The sequence below is a fragment of the Peromyscus maniculatus genome, chromosome X, assembly GCF_049852395.1.
Source record: "Peromyscus maniculatus bairdii isolate BWxNUB_F1_BW_parent chromosome X, HU_Pman_BW_mat_3.1, whole genome shotgun sequence".
NCBI classification, from domain to species: Eukaryota; Metazoa; Chordata; class Mammalia; order Rodentia; family Cricetidae; genus Peromyscus; species Peromyscus maniculatus.
The window spans coordinates 100,654,856-100,670,585 of NC_134875.1; the positions used below are offsets into that span (position 1 = coordinate 100,654,856).

Consider the following 15,730-nt stretch of genomic DNA (forward strand, 5'->3'; position numbering starts at 1 on the left):
TCCTCCTTTGATAAATACCTTAAATATCTCCAGATACCAATAAATTTGGCCATGTAACAGCTGCTTGAATGCTAATATTTCACAGGAATTATCTAACTTTTGCCAGTGGGTGGGCAAATGAAAAGACTTACCTTATCCCCACAGTTTTACCTAAGCTCTGAACCCTCCCTTAAGCTCTGAAGCCTCCCTTTCTGATTCTCTCTCTCCTGACCACATGCATTCCTAAACTTGATTAATCTCTGAATCCAAACAATCCCTTCCCATCTGACCTCTGCTCTGTTCTCTGGTACCGGATGTGCCGCTAAGCACAGACAGGTCTGGAAGGAGGGTAGGATGCATGCAAATAAGTTTATGATCAGGACCCACATTGGGATCATAATCTGGATTGCTCTCTAGCCAGAGATCAGTTTACAGCCTGCCTCCTGGCGGGTCTTCCTAAAGCTGTCCTCAAACCACCAAACTATCAAAAGAAAAAAATTCAAGACATGGAATAAAATCTGTCTCTTGCCTCCCAGAGCTTCCTGACATTAGGGCTACTCTTAAGCATCTGGAGAACAAGGCTCCTGACCCCACAGGTAGAAGTTTCAGATGTGGCATATAAGGTGTACCATGAGAGAGATGAGAAAGCCCATAAACAGAATTGCCAAATGTTGGGACATGCTATCTGAGCAGCTCCATAAGGGCTTCCAGGTCCCCGTTTTAGAAGGCCAGGCAGGCTAGTGCATGCCCTACTGGGCCATCAATTGAGCCTTGTTCAAAGTGCCACCGAGAGAGATAAGTGGTCAGCTGACTGCCCCCATGCACCCAGTGGCATGGGAGCATCAAACTAAGACCTCTATTTGACCTCCTAGGCTTGGCCACAGGCTCACAGGGAACCCAAGATGCAACATGGGGCAATCTGTTTCCTTCCTGTTGGACACCGAGCCACTTAATCAGTCCTGGGGGAGTTTTGGGGTCCCAGCTCTCCTCATTTCCCTTTTGCTATGGTAGGGGGACAGCCTTACCCACCTCACCAGACTTAATTGTGCTTCCAGGGTTACTTAATGGGAAGAGATTTTCTAGCTAAGGTAGGACCTTTTATTTCATTTGCTCCCTCCATGTGCCTCAGACCAGACTAGTCAGAAATGCTTCTCCTTCTCATGTACAGTGACACAGACAGGGCCCTGCTCTCTCTCAAGTTTCAGAGGACATCTGGATCCACTGCCCTGTCCCCAATTCCAGAAAAATGAAGTCTCACCCCACAAGCTTTTCTCTTCCTGGTTCCCTCTTCTAATTAACTACTCAGCTAATTGTTACAGGATCACCATAGAGCCGGAGTCCAAGGACCATCAAGTATATACCCAGGTGGTAAGGGACAGTAACAGTCTAAAGTTATTTATAACCCCAGACCCAAAAGTGTCTGGGTTCTGGAAAAACGGGATTTAATATAACAATCTATTACTGTTAAATGCTCTCAGCAATTGATCACCTGTATCTCCTGGATGCTAAACTAATAAAGGAAACAGGTGCTTTAAAATAATCTGTCTCTGATAAGGCTTATCTCAGGTTAAAAAAAAAAAAAAACATGTTCCAATCTCTCTCTCTCTCTCTCTCTCTCTCTCTCTCTCTCTCTCTCTCTCTCTCTCTCTCTCATTAACACTAACCAATATAAGCAAAGTACTACAATGGCCACTAGCCCGAGACTTTAATTTTCTCATGGCTGCTTCTTAATATGTTTAAATTTTTTCCTAAGCTCCAGAAACCAGCTTAAATCCATCTGGACAGGTCAGATCTACTTCAGATAAGTGCCAAACCCAAACTTTCCTGGTCTTGGGACCCCCTCTATCACCCTGGGAACCTCCCAAAGGAAATAATAATAGTAATAGTAATAATAATAATAATAATAATAATAATAATAATAATAATTTTTTGTTCTAAGGTTTTCTCTGTCTCACCAGCATTCTGTCAGACACAAGCAGCCAGAATGCCAAGTCAAGAAAGATGAACAGCTCCAATAGAACAGATAGCCCACCATCCTAGGACACCTGTCTACCTCAGAAGCTCCCTTCCCTACCAACACAAGAGTCAGCCAACGCCCACCAAGTCAGCTGGAAGCAGTTTTTCCAGGGGAAACGATGCCCCTATTCCTGTTCACCCACTTTTTTATAAGCAAGAGATTGAAATGTTAGGATTCTGCCACTCCAGCTAGATGACCGCACATGTGCAGTTCAGTAGCTAAGCAAGGAGTCTTATGTCTTACGTCATCAGTGTGCTGTGTGATCATGCAAATGCACGCACCATGGTCATGCAATCAGTGCATGATGGTGTAGCTCCATAAGCCCACATGTACATGTGAACAGGAATCCTTAAAAAGCCAGACACAGACTCCTCCTCTCTTCTCTTTGTTCTCTCCTCCCCCACTATCTATCTATCTTTCTCTTCCTGCACATGTGTCTCCCCCAGGCCTGGTTACTCTATTCTATCCCCACCTCCTCCTAATAAAGCTCTGATACTGAGTTTTGTCATGTCTCATGACCTTTTCATGGAGTAACAGTGCCACATATTTTAAAACAACATTGTTTCACTGGAGACCCCAAGATGTTGAAGATGTTGGAGCTGTGAAACATCTGGCAGTGAAACAATGGGACCATCCCAAGAAAGAGATGTGTGTTTGAAGTAGTAAGGCTGGAGGGTTGGAACCAGCTAAGCCCTTTAAAACTGAAACATCAAGTACCAGGTATGGAGCTACAGGATTTAGTGTTTTACTCCCTCCATTTTGTTCTTGCTTTGTCCTAATATTTCTTCACTAAGCTCCCATACCTTCATTTTGGAATTGGAATGCATATACTATGCCATTATATACTGAAAGTGTTAGATCTCAAACCTAGGACAAAGGGCTAACTGAGGTGCCTGTTAATATATCAAAGATGACACTGACCACCAGGTTTTCTCAACATCCCCCAGTTTATACCTGTTACAGGGTCCTACTGGTTGGAATACCCCACCCCATTCCCTAAACTTCTCCATCCAAGAGGCTGGACTTTCCTTTCATCCAGCTTCTCTGACTCCTACATAACCCAGTCATTTTGGTTACACAGCTCTTTTGGCCCTTTTGTCATTTTGGTCTCTTGGCCTACTGGCCTCTTAGATCCTGGCCATCCCTTTTGCCCTCCCACCTCTCCTCACATGGCTTGGCTTAGTTGGCCTATTATGTCCACTTTGTACTCTTCTAGATGTTTCTGCCTCTGCCTGTTTTCTTCCTTATTAACTATAATAAAAATATCCACCTCTTAGAAGCAATCATGTCCTCCTTTTATTTCTTTTTGTATTCAGGAAGTGTGTGTGTGTGTGTGTGTGTGTGTGTGTGTGTGTGTGTGTGTTTATTTTTTCCATAGAGTCACAATTAAGACATCACTTTCAGTCTTAGAATTTACGTTGGATTTTAGAACAATATATAAACTATTGAATACTACGGGGGTCTTTTAAATTTGGACCAAAGCCATTTTAGATCATGAAAGGGCCATGAGCATATGAGGGCCAGGACACTAATTGTACTGGTTTAAAAGAGAATTGTTCCCCTTAGGCACATGTATTTGTGTTGCAGGCTATTTGGTATCTGTTTGAAGATGTGTTTCTGTTTTACTATGATTGGTTTAATAAAGAGCTGAACAGCCAATAGCTAGACAGGAGAGAACAGGGAGGACTTCCAGGAAGAGACAGGAACTCTGGGAAAAAGAGAGCTGGGATTTGCCAGGCAGTCACAAGAGGTGGGAGAGTGAGATGTACAGTATGGAGGAATGGTAATGGGAAATGTGGCAGAGTGTACATTAATATAAATAAGTTAATTTCAGCTTTAAGAGCTAGTTGGGAAAAAAGCTTAAGCTAAGGCCAAGCTTTCATAATTAATAAGAAGTCTCTGTTATTATTTGAGAGCTGGCAGTCCAAAGAGAGTTGACCCTAAGGTAACAGGCATGGGAGTGCTGCCCTTGTTTCCCACAACCTGAAACACTCAGAAAAGCAGGCCCTGCACTTAGTAAAGGTAACACAATAGAGTCAACCCTGTTAGAATAGGAGTGGGCTAGCCAGCCCCAAAACTGTGAGCATGGAAGATCTATCCCCATTGCCCATCTCTTTGGTGGTGGCATGGGTAGGGAAGAGCTGCCCTCCTCCCCCCACCCACCCATCAACCTCTGGGGCAGGTGGTAGAGCTGACCCTGTAGTCATAAGAACAGGAGAGCTACCCCTGATTCACACCAGCAGCAACACTCAGGAGAGCAGACCCTACACCCCACCACGGCAGCAAAATAGAGCCATCCCCTTCAGCTCAGGTGTGGGTGAGCTAGCCCAAAAGTTGTGAGCATGGGACAGTTCTTCCAAATTCTCATCTGTATTGCGGAAGCACGGCCTGTGGTAAGTGGGAGAGCAAGCCCTGTGGTCATAAGAGTGGGGGAGTTATCCATGACACCCACCAGCTACAACACCCAGGAGAACTGGTCCTGCACCATGCCAGGGCAGCACAATAGAGCCAACCCTGTGAGCACACATGTGGGAAATCCAGGCCTGAAATTGTGACCATGGGAAAGCTGTCCCCATTACCCATCTGTCTGATGGCAGCATTGGTGGGGACAGCTGCCCTCTCCCCCTCACCCAGCAACACCTGGGCCAGGTGGAAGTGCTGGCCCTGTCATCATAAGTGTAGGAGAGCTCTCCCTGATCCCCACCAGCTTTACCACTTAGGAGAGCAGGCCCTTCACCCCTCCAGGAGAGCACAGGTGTGGGTAAGCCATCCCCAAAATTATGAGCATGGGAGAGCTCTCCCCACTTCTCATCTGTCTTGTGGTGGCATGGGCAGGGAAATGATGCCCTCCTGCCTGCCCACCAATGCCTGAAGCAGGTGGGAAAGTTGGGCTTGTGTTCATAAGAGGACTATCCCTGATCCCCACCAGCTGTAACACTCAGGAGAATAGGCCATATACCTCTCTGGGGAAGCACAATAGAGCCAACCCTGTTAGCACAGGTATGAGTGAGCCAGCCTTGAAACTGTGAGCATGGGAGAGCTGCCCCCATTACCCATCTGCCTTGTGGTGGCATAGTCATAGGAGAGTTGCCCTTCTCCTCCATACCAGTCAATGTCTGGGGCAGGTGGCAGAGCTGGCCCTGTGGTCATATAAGGCTGGAATAACTATCCCTGACCCCCACCAGCTGCAACACTCAGGAGAGAAGGTCCTGCACCTTGCCAGGGCAGCACAATAGAGCCAAGCCTATTAGTACAGGGATGGGTGAGCCAGACTCAAAGTTGTAAGCATGGGAGAGCTGTCTCCATGTCACATCTGGTGGACCAACCCTACAGCTGCCCAGGCCCAAACCCAAGCATATAACTTGGCCTGCCCCACTATCCACCCCATCTATGATCTGCTGGAACACATGATGAAGGGACCTGACCTGCAGACCCAAAGCTGCAGAATCTCCACAACACAGGGCAACAACAGGATATCCAGGAAGAACCCTAGCAAGATCCCACCACCAGCAGGGTAGTAGAAACCAGAGGCCTTGAACCAGACCAATGACTCTTTGCAATGAACACTTATAGTAAAGTTATATGGACAAAGGGGTTCACAGAGTGACTTCCTGTGTCACACTGCAGCTTCCATGATGATATTTTTAAGTTTCCCCTTTTTTTCTCTTAAATCTTGTTTTATTTGGGTATGCGCAGGAGCAGAGGGCAGATGCAAAATGATAGGGAAATGAATGGGATCAAGATACATGATGTAAAAGACATATAGAATAAATAAATTTTTAAAACACATTTCTACGGTGTGTGTGTATGTGTGTATGTGTGTGTGTGTGTACACATGCATGCATGTACACATGAGTACACACATTCCAAAACATATAGCCATCAGAGCACAACATATCAGAGTGTGTTCTCTCCTTCTATCTTGTAGGTACTGAGGTTTGAACTCAAGTCCTAAGGCTTGGCCACAAGTATGTTACCTATTGTAGCATCTCACCTGAGGATATCATTTTCGGAGCATATTTGTGCATAATTATAAGGAACTACAAGATGAGCTCTGCTAAACAAGTTTCATTTCTGAAACATTTAAGACTAGGCTTTGATTGATAATAACTTTACCAGTTAAATGTGATCTTTTGAATCATCTCAGGTTTTTCAGAAAGTAACCTATCACCAACACCACTTCCTGTTTGAGAAATAATGTAATATTTCAAAAAACAATTAATTATACATTTCTATTATTCTTCAGTTTCTCCCCAAGTATCAATTTCAGCTACATTTAAGAACACACTAATTTTGTTTCTCAAACTTTTAAAATTGTGGTAATGCCTCAGCAAAGAGATAATAGATTAGTTTCACAAATTTGGCGTAATATAAAAGTACCTCATTAGGTACTAGAAAAACAGAAGTCAAGAAATCATTATGCTGCTAATTCAGGTGTCCAGAAGATATGGATTTGTAGCTTCAGTGACAAATATTTAAGTTATTTAAGGGTAATATAATAAAAATATAAATGCTACAATTCTGTCTACCAGCTAATGAAGCCAAAAATAAGTAACCATCAAATTGAGGACCTCTTTAAGTGACAAATTCTAATAGAAGCAGTGAAGATTTATGCATCCTGATTTAAATAATAAATAAACCATCTTGCCTTTTAGGAAGCATATGAACAAAAATTACAAGAGTAATTAATTAGTTACACCTGAGTTATCTACCTAATCTCTTTGTAGAATAATTACATATCTATTTGCAGTTATTTGTAATCAATGCTGTTCAATATAGTATACGCCAACCATGAGTTACATATAGTGAAAAGTTTTTGTTTGATTTTGTTGTCCTCTTAGCCCCCACAAAGTTTTAAACTTCAGTCTTAAATATTTTTATATTGAGAAATATATTTATATGTGAATTTGTAATATTAGATAGACACTATCACTTTTTATATTCTCAGAACACAGGAAAGCATTAAAGTATATAACTTTCTACATTTTTTTAGACAGGGCCTCATTCTGCATAATTTTTTATTTTGTGTTTACTATATGTAACTGTCAAGTCTGAGTGAGACAGAAAATAATAAAGGTAAACTATACTAAAAATTAAGGTAGTCCAGAAATGCACCAACCTTCAGGATCAAGAAGCTTTTCTATGCCTAACTGACATTTGGCGATGTTGAAGGCATGTTCCAGTCTTAGTGTGGCTGACTGCTGGGAAACCACACTATTCCAATCAAATAGTTCTGGCCTGAAACACACACATACATAAACAAATACAAATATAAATTAATACACAATGAACTATGAAACTCATTTCAATTGTGAATTGAGAATTTTTCTTATTTTTTAATGCCCCAAATCCATAAGAATTAGTTGATTTTTATTACCTGTTGTGGTTTGAACGAGAATGGCCTTGTAGGCCCATATGTTTGTACGCTTGGTTCCCAGGTAGTAAAACTTTCTGGTAAGGATTAGGATGTATGGCCTTGTTGGAGTGCCTGTGGCTTTGTAGGGCTGGGTATGGAGGCTTCAAAAGAAGATTCCAGACTCAGTCTCTTTCTCTCTCTTCCCTACAACTTGTAGATTAGATGTGGGCTCTCAGCTACTGTTCTAGTATTATGTCTGTCTGGTTTCTATAATTCCACACTATAATGATCTTGTACTAACCCTTTGAAATTCAGCAAACCCCCAGTTAAGTGATATATAAGTTGTCTTGGTAATTGTGTCTCCTCACAGCAATAATATAGTAACAAAAACATTATCCCTTAATAACATTTTTAATGTAAATAAATCACGATTTTTACTTAGGATGTTGACATTTCACATTTTAAGTATGCAGAAATTTTGTGAGTTATGCCACAATAAAATTGGGAAAGATAAAAATCCTTAATAAAATAAGGAGGAAATTATTATACTTTATTAATAAAAATGGTATTCTTAACCAATTGTGAGATTGGGATATAATTTATTCACAAGTAACTCCTAAACTTAAGCTTATATCATATCTCTTCTTTTAACTTCTAATTCATCTCCATCACAAAAGCAATAATTTCATGTTTTCTAGACATAACAGGACCACTGCACTCCTGAACTCATTGTAACAATGGTTGCCTGCAGAAAATAGTCACAGGATGGAGTCTATCAATATTCTAGGATAGACATGGGAGTGGCACAAGAACCCCCACCCTAACTGACGGCTATTGGAAGTTGATGCTATGAAAGGGACAGTATGTTGTTTTCATGTGTTTGTTTGTTTTTAGGTGTATGGATCATGGTAGATTGACCAAGCTCCAGTTGATGAATCCACACCCTTGTGATTTGTACAGCATTAATTACACTTACTGGGTTATAAAAAGGGGGAACATTAACTTCCTAGCTCTTGTGCTAGGGGTGAGACTTCTTGCCAATGCCATTATCCCCATGTGGAGATTTGGTTGGCTTGAGCTTTCATAGTTTTGTTTCTGCATTCTGTTACAAATTTCCTGTTGTGTATTGAAAATACACCATCCTTGAAGTCATCCACCAGCTCTAAATCTTATAATCTTTCCACTCCATATTCCACAACGATCCCTGAGCCTTAAGGAGATGGATGTGATATTGATGGCCCATTTAAGGCTGAGCACCCCACAGTCTCTTATTCTTTGCACATTGACCATATGGATAAAAATAATGATTAATTTATCCTCTGGTAGTATGAAAAATTCCTTCCAGTACTATCTTCCTGGTTGGAACTAGCTTGATTTATCCATATTCTGTTACTCAAATATGTGGTGTCTTCAGCAGCAGGATCTTACCATCAAATTGTCGACAACAGCCACGAGCAATAGTAGTAACCTACAATGTTTGGGGATCTATGGATCCCCATTGACCAACAACTCCAAAGGAGGCAACCCATTTCTGACACTGGGCTTTGTATTTGATAGTTGCTGGGATAGAAGAGTCATGACTCTTTTAAGATTGTAACCCCTGATAGGTAGACAATGCTCCAGAATAGGCCTTATACTAACAGCAGTTGGCAGTACCATTTGGACTTGATGTGATGATGATAATAATAATTATTATTATAATAATAAGTGATAATAATAACAATAGTAATTAAAAAATTATAAAATGTTTGGTGGCTAGGGACATTGGGGTCCACCCAGGATTAGATGGAGAAATGAATATGATCAAATTACATTGTATTAAATTACAAAAGGATTAATATATTATTTTTTAAGAGACAGACATTTTCATAGCTTTGAACATGGTAACTAAACAAATGCACTATGCTATCCTGGACGAGATACCAGATTAGTAGGTCAGCAATAACAGAAAAATCCACAAAGTTTCACTAAAGTGTATCAATAGTCTAAAAGATTGGGTGCTTGTTTGGGTGCTGCAAAGAGGCTAGGCACTAGAGGAATACTTGGTGAATCAGCCCATGAAGTGATGTGGTATAGGCAGCACAGGAGGTCCTTGGAGTAGATGAGGATAGGGCAAGTCTAGGCTAGAGCCAGGATGTTGGCTCTAGGGTAAAATATTTGGGTACAACAAAGAGTATAGAGTAAGCTACAACAAGGCAAAGGTGGACAGAAATTGTACCCAGACTAGATCACATAGAATACAGAAAACAAGTTATCTTGTATATGAGAGTGGTGGGGGTAATCTCTACAGGTTTGACCCTGGGGGGGGCAGGGCAGGGCGTGGAAAGTTTAGGTATAGAATGATATGGTATCAGCAGCATAAAATATTATGTAGGTGAGTATGAGTAGGCCAGATAAAGTTGACAACCTAGATATGGGCTATATTACAGATGGAAGATTGGACAACTATTGGGGGGCTTGAATTTGGGACCATGGAGAAGGTGATAGATCTCTACAGAAAATTGCCGTTAGTCATTCTAGGAATGAGTGGTGATTCAATCTAGGGTAGATTTCATAGTATGTGAAAAATAAGTATCCAGTGGTGGGAGGAGGGGATGACTCACTAGTATAGAGCAAAAGTAACAACTCAGTGTACTCACTAATCTAGACCCTGGTGGAAGTCTGGAATTAGAGTATGACAATGTAGGCAGATAAAAGGGTACTGTGGGTAGATGTGAGTAGGCTAAGTACTGGGGCAACCATAGATGTTGGTTGCAGCACAAGAGAATGTGGTCAAAGTAGTATGGAACATAGTATTTGAGAATGTGTAGAAAGCTAGAGATGTCAAGCCAAGCTGAGGTCAAAGGTTGTGGTAATATAAACAGCCTTGACCAAGGCAACAGACATTTAAACACTGATTATGGAGTGGGATGGCACAGCGTGCACAGCCTGCACAAAAGATCTTGTAGGTGGAGGTGGTTATTACAAGTCCTAGCTGGACTCTAGATGTGGCAGCAGCACCAATGGAGGTGTTAAGAACTAGGCCTAGGCTTGAGATTTTAACCCTACAGTAGGTAGAGTTCTCTAAAGTAGGGTTTAGGTGCCATTCTATAGGAGGCAAGAGGCTATTCCATCCAGGCTAGATACCACTGGCTGTGGAATACAAGTACCCAGTGTTTAAGTGTAGGAGTGGGTGGGTACTCTACAGGTTAGACCCTGGGGGAGAACTAGGAATTTGGGGTATGGAGTGGGCTACTTTAGGTAGCACAAACAGTCTTGTGGGTGGATAGTGAGGGATCTGGTGGAAGAGTAGATGCTGAAGAACACAGGATGAGGTAGTGGGACTAGAGTGGGGTGTAATAATTGAAACTGTATGGAAGCCAAGGGGATCACTATTGCAAGTCCTGGCAGCCAGACTAGATCTTGTCACAGGCTATGGGAAACAGAAGAGATCCACTAGCATGTGGAAAAACAAGGATCTAGTGAAGAAGATACAAGCAAGACCTTGGGACATATAGGTTTGGAGTGATGTATAAACTTGAAAGAGATTCCTGTTGGTGGATATAAGTAGACTGATCATGGTGTGAGCCAAGGTATTGGCTACAGGACAGGAGGAGGATATGGGACACCATAAGGCATGAAAATTGAGAACCTGGGAAAAGCAAGATGTCAATACTGCAATGTACTGGAGGTCATATCATGACAGGGTAGCAACTAGATCCCATGGGACATGGAAAATAAGCATGCAGTTGGTGTGTGGGGGTACACAACAGGCTTGACTCACAAAGTGAACATGAGAAGACTGGGTAGGAAGTGGGATGCTGTAAGCAAGACAAAGGGCTCTGTTGATAAAGGTATATAGGGTGGCTCTTGTCAGGAGAGTAGAAGTTAGCTACAACACACAAGGAAATGGTAAAACTAGCAATGGACTTAAGATTTTGGACTCTGTGGAAGGAAAGAGATCTCTACTACACTGATCAGATGCCAATACAAAATGGCACAGTGGCTGTTCAGTCTATGCTAGATCCTACTATATGTAACAAGTGTCCATAGAGGGAGGGAGGGGCTCTGGGTTTGGTGAGAGAAGTTATAGGAAGCTCAAAGGGTCCTATTGGTGAATATGTGTAGGCCAGGGCCTAGTGGAAGCCTGGATGTTGACTATAGCCCCAAAGGAGGTAGTGGAACTAGTCTGGGGTGTAGGATTTCTAACACTACTGAGGAACAGAGTTGGCTGTCAGAAGGCAAAGTGGGCCAGACTAGGTCCAGTCTTTGCTGTTTGAACCACAGTTTACCCAGATGATATAGAAAAACAATGTCTGGTTGTTTGGAGGGTTACTCAACAGTCTAGACCCTGGAGGAGGACATGGAAAATCTGGGATTTACTAAGGTGATGTAGCATCTCAAAGTATCCTCTGTGAAGATGTGGGTGGAGAGTACAGTGGCAGGGGCCTTTATGTTGTCTTCAGCACTGCAGAAATTCCTGGGACTAGGCTATGCTTCAGGAATTAAAACTCTAGGTACAGATTTCAGAGTAGGCAGGTACACTGACTCTGCAGCCAGTACTAGATCCAGTAGGATGTGGAAAAACAAGCATCTACAAGTTTGTAGGCTAGGCTTTAGAAGAGGACATAGTGAGTCTGGGTATGCAATGTGGTGCTAAGGACAGCATCAAAGGTCCTATGGGCGGTTATCTGACTGATAGGTCAGGTCCAGGCTAGAACACTAATGTTATAGCCAACTGTAACATAAAAGGAGGTGGCAGAACTAGGCCAACATAAGGGACTTGGAGCCCTGCAGAAGCTTATAGGCTGCTACTGCAAGGAATAGCTGGCCAGACTAGGTATGTGCACTGGACCTGGACCTGGGCTAGATCCTGCAGGAAGTGGAAAAATCAATATGTTGTGTGGGGATGGTGTACTCAAAGGGTTGAATAAAGGGAAGAACATGGGTAAGGAGTGGAGTGATGTGGGTGGCACAAAGGGCCCTGTTGGTAGAGGTCCTTTGAGCATTGTTGACAGAAGCTTAGATACTAGCAGAGAAGTCAGTGGTGAAAGTAGTCTTAGGCCTGAGTTTAGAGACCATGGACAATAATAGATGTCTCTACTGAGTTGCTTAGGGATCATTCTAGAATAGGGAAATGACTATTCAATCTGAGCTAGATCTGATAGGATGCAGTAACGTACTGAGTGGGGGGATACTCACTAGGCTACATCTTGAGGGAGAATTTGGAAAATCTGTGTTCAGAGTATGGTGGTGTAGGCAACTCAAAAAGCCATGTACATGGATGTTATTGGGGCGGGTCTTGGTGAAAGCCTCAATTTTGGATATACCACAGAACAAGATGGCAGTACTAGCTTGGGGCATAGGATTTGGAACACTGATAAGGCCTAGAGGTGCCTAGCAGATGGCAAGGTGGAACAGACTAGATAACTGCTTTGTCTGTGGGTACCAGAACCACACTTGTGTGGCCAATGTGGAAATACAAGTATCGGGATGTGGGGAGGGGTCTACAACAGTCTAGACCCTAGAGAATGACATGGAAAAGTCTAGGAATATACTGGAGTGCTGTAGGTGTCTCAAAGTGTCCTTGGCATGGATGTGGGTAGATAGGGTACTAGCAGGAGCCTATATGTTGGCCACAGCACAGCAGGAGTTCATGGAACCAGGTTGTGTTTTAGGAACGAAACTCAGTGGAACTCTAGAACTTCCTTCTTCAAGTTGTAGTTTCTAGAATATGCAGGCACACTGGCTGTACACCATCAGGATGCATAAAAAATATGTATCCACTTATTTGGGAGTTATACTATAGGCTGCAGGATTTAGGACCCTATGCCTAGAGTTCCAGACAGCAAGGGACAGGCAGCCAGACTAGCCAGGGTTACTGGCTATTGAACTCAGGCTAAATCCTTATGGATGTGCAAAACAAGTATCAGATTGGGGCTTATATACCAAGCTAGGCCCTGGAGGAGGACATCAGAAGTGTGGGTATGGAGAGCGCTGGTGGAGGTAGCATAAAAGGTCCTGTGGGTGGGTATAAGTAGCACCTTGTCTGGAGCCTGTAAGTTGTCTAGGGAACATCTGGATGTGATGAGACTAAGCCAGGGCATGGGATTTGGAAACATGCAGAACCCAAGATGTTGCTACTGTAAGGCTCAGTTGATCAGATTAGGCCATAGGATTGATGTGGGAAACAAGATAGATCCTGACAGATATAGAAAAACAAGTATCCGGTTGTGAAGGAGTACTCATAAGGCTATACCATGAAGGAGGCTCCTTGAGAACTCTGGGTATGCAGTGGGGTGATGTAGGTGGCACAAAGTGTATTGTGTGTAGATGCATGGAGGGCAGGTCCTGGTAGGACCCTGTATGCTTGCTGCAGAATAGCACTAGGTGGTCAGAGCATGCTCCTGGTTTGGGGGTTCTGTTGAAATCTAGTGGTCACTCCTGCAACAGGCAAGAATATAAGTGCCAAGACTAGGCTGGGACACTGGCAGTGGGATATGAGCTATGGTTTGTGGAATGTCAAAAAGCAGTATATAGGAAGGGGAAATATTCACCAGGTTTGAATGTTGGGGAGGAGATGGGAAGGATGGATATATAGTCGGGTTTGGTATACAGAGCAAGTGTTCCATGGTCAGTGCAAGGATGTTAAGTGTCAAGCGATACTAGATTTTGATATAGAAGAGCAATGGGTGGTGGGATCATGCTGTGGTTTGAGATTTTGGACCCTGAAGAAGGCTCTAAATTACTACTGCAAGGTGCAGGAAGCCATTCAACAATGAGACAGGGGCTATTCTATCTAGGATAGATTCCACTGAATATGGAAAAGCAAGCACAAAGTGTAGATGTGCCCACCTGACTAGACCTTGGAAGGGGATGTAGGAAGTCTGGGTATTTTGTGGAGAGGTATGGGTAGCATGAAGGGCCCTGTTGGTTGATGTAGAGGGTAATACCTTGTATTGGTTATAGTACAGGGAGAGTTGTTCTGACTAGCCTTATGTATGTCTGGGGACCATGTTGAAGCCTAGAAGTCACTACTTCAATGCAAAGAGTCCAGACTAATATTGGACATTGCTTATGGTTTCCAGGTTATATCTGGAAGTATGTGGAAAAACAAGTATTTGATAGTGTGTGGCATTCTCAGTAGACTGGACACTGGATGATGTGAGGAGACTGGTTATAGACTGGGCTGGTGCAGGTGGTGGGAAGGGTCCTGTGGGTGAATGAGGATATTACAGGAACCTATGTGTTGGCCACAGCAAAGGAGGAGGTATTGAGACTAGGCTGGGGAGCCTGACTTGGGAAAGTGAGGAAGCCTAGAGATCACTACTATAAAGCTACACAGCAAAAGTAGGCCTGGGTCCTAGGTCCTGGGTACACTCACTAGGCCCAGAGAAATAAGGACATACAAATATTCAAGGGTGTGTTTGTGTGTGTGTGTGGTGTTTCTCTGTGTGTGCATGCACACACAGGCCCTCCCACGCTCACAAGCATGCACACTCACACACATGCCCATTCAACAGGCTAGAACCTGAAGCAGGATCTGTGATGTCTATGGATGGAATATGATGGGGTAAATTTTTTTTTTTTTTTTTTTTTTTTTGGTTTTTCGAGACAGGGTTTCTCTGTGTAGCTTTGCGCCTTTTCCTGGAACTCACTTGGTAGCCCAGGCTGGCCTCGAACTCACAGAGATCCGCCTGCCTCTGCCTCCCGAGTGCTGGGATTAAAGGCGTGCGCCACCACCGCCCGGCTTTTAAAATGTGTAGTCCAGGCTGGCCTCGAACTCAGATCCACCTGCCTCTGCCTCTTCAGCATATCCTACCGGCCTGCGCCACCAGAACCGGCAATGGGGTAAATTTTGTAAAGGGTCCTGTGAGTGGATGTGGATGGGGCCAGTCCAGGAGTGAGCCTGGTGTTGGCTATAGGACTTATTGGTGAGACTAGGTAGGGTGACAGATTTGGACCCTGAGGAAGTCTGGAGGCAGCTACTGAAAGATACAGGCTACAAGAGTAGTCTGTGGGACCCAGGTGAGATACTGTGAGATGCAGAAAAACAAGTATAGGGTGGTAGGGTACAGTCACCAGGACTGACCCTGGAGGAGGACATGGGAAATCTGTATATGAAGTAAAGAAGGGTAGGCAGAGTAAAGTGTCCTGTGGATGGCTGTAAGTAGGGGTCTGGGTCCTGGTGGGAACCTAGATATTTGCTATATATGGGTTGATAGGATGCTTGACATATATAATGATATTCAAATACAGAAATGTTACTTGGGAATGATATTTGGGAAGACATTCAAGATATTAGCCCAATAGGAAGAGGCTGGGTGCTGGGGAGGCTCTCAGGAATCCACAAGGTTGACCCCACCTTGGTCTGCTGGCAGTGGTCCAGAGGGTGCCTG

General features: G+C 43.4%; 1 protein-coding gene across 11 annotated transcripts in view; it reads right to left on the reverse strand.

The window, feature by feature from the left end:
• Positions 1-15,730, reverse strand: part of Dmd (dystrophin) — a 2,251,111-nt gene that overhangs the window by 1,635,850 nt on the left and 599,531 nt on the right. For all 11 annotated transcript variants that reach the window (XM_076562037.1, XM_076562042.1, XM_076562041.1 and 8 more), the window contains exon 7: positions 7,116-7,234. In XM_076562037.1, the coding sequence (XP_076418152.1) occupies positions 7,116-7,234 (119 nt within the window). The remainder of the gene's footprint in view (positions 1-7,115; positions 7,235-15,730) is intronic.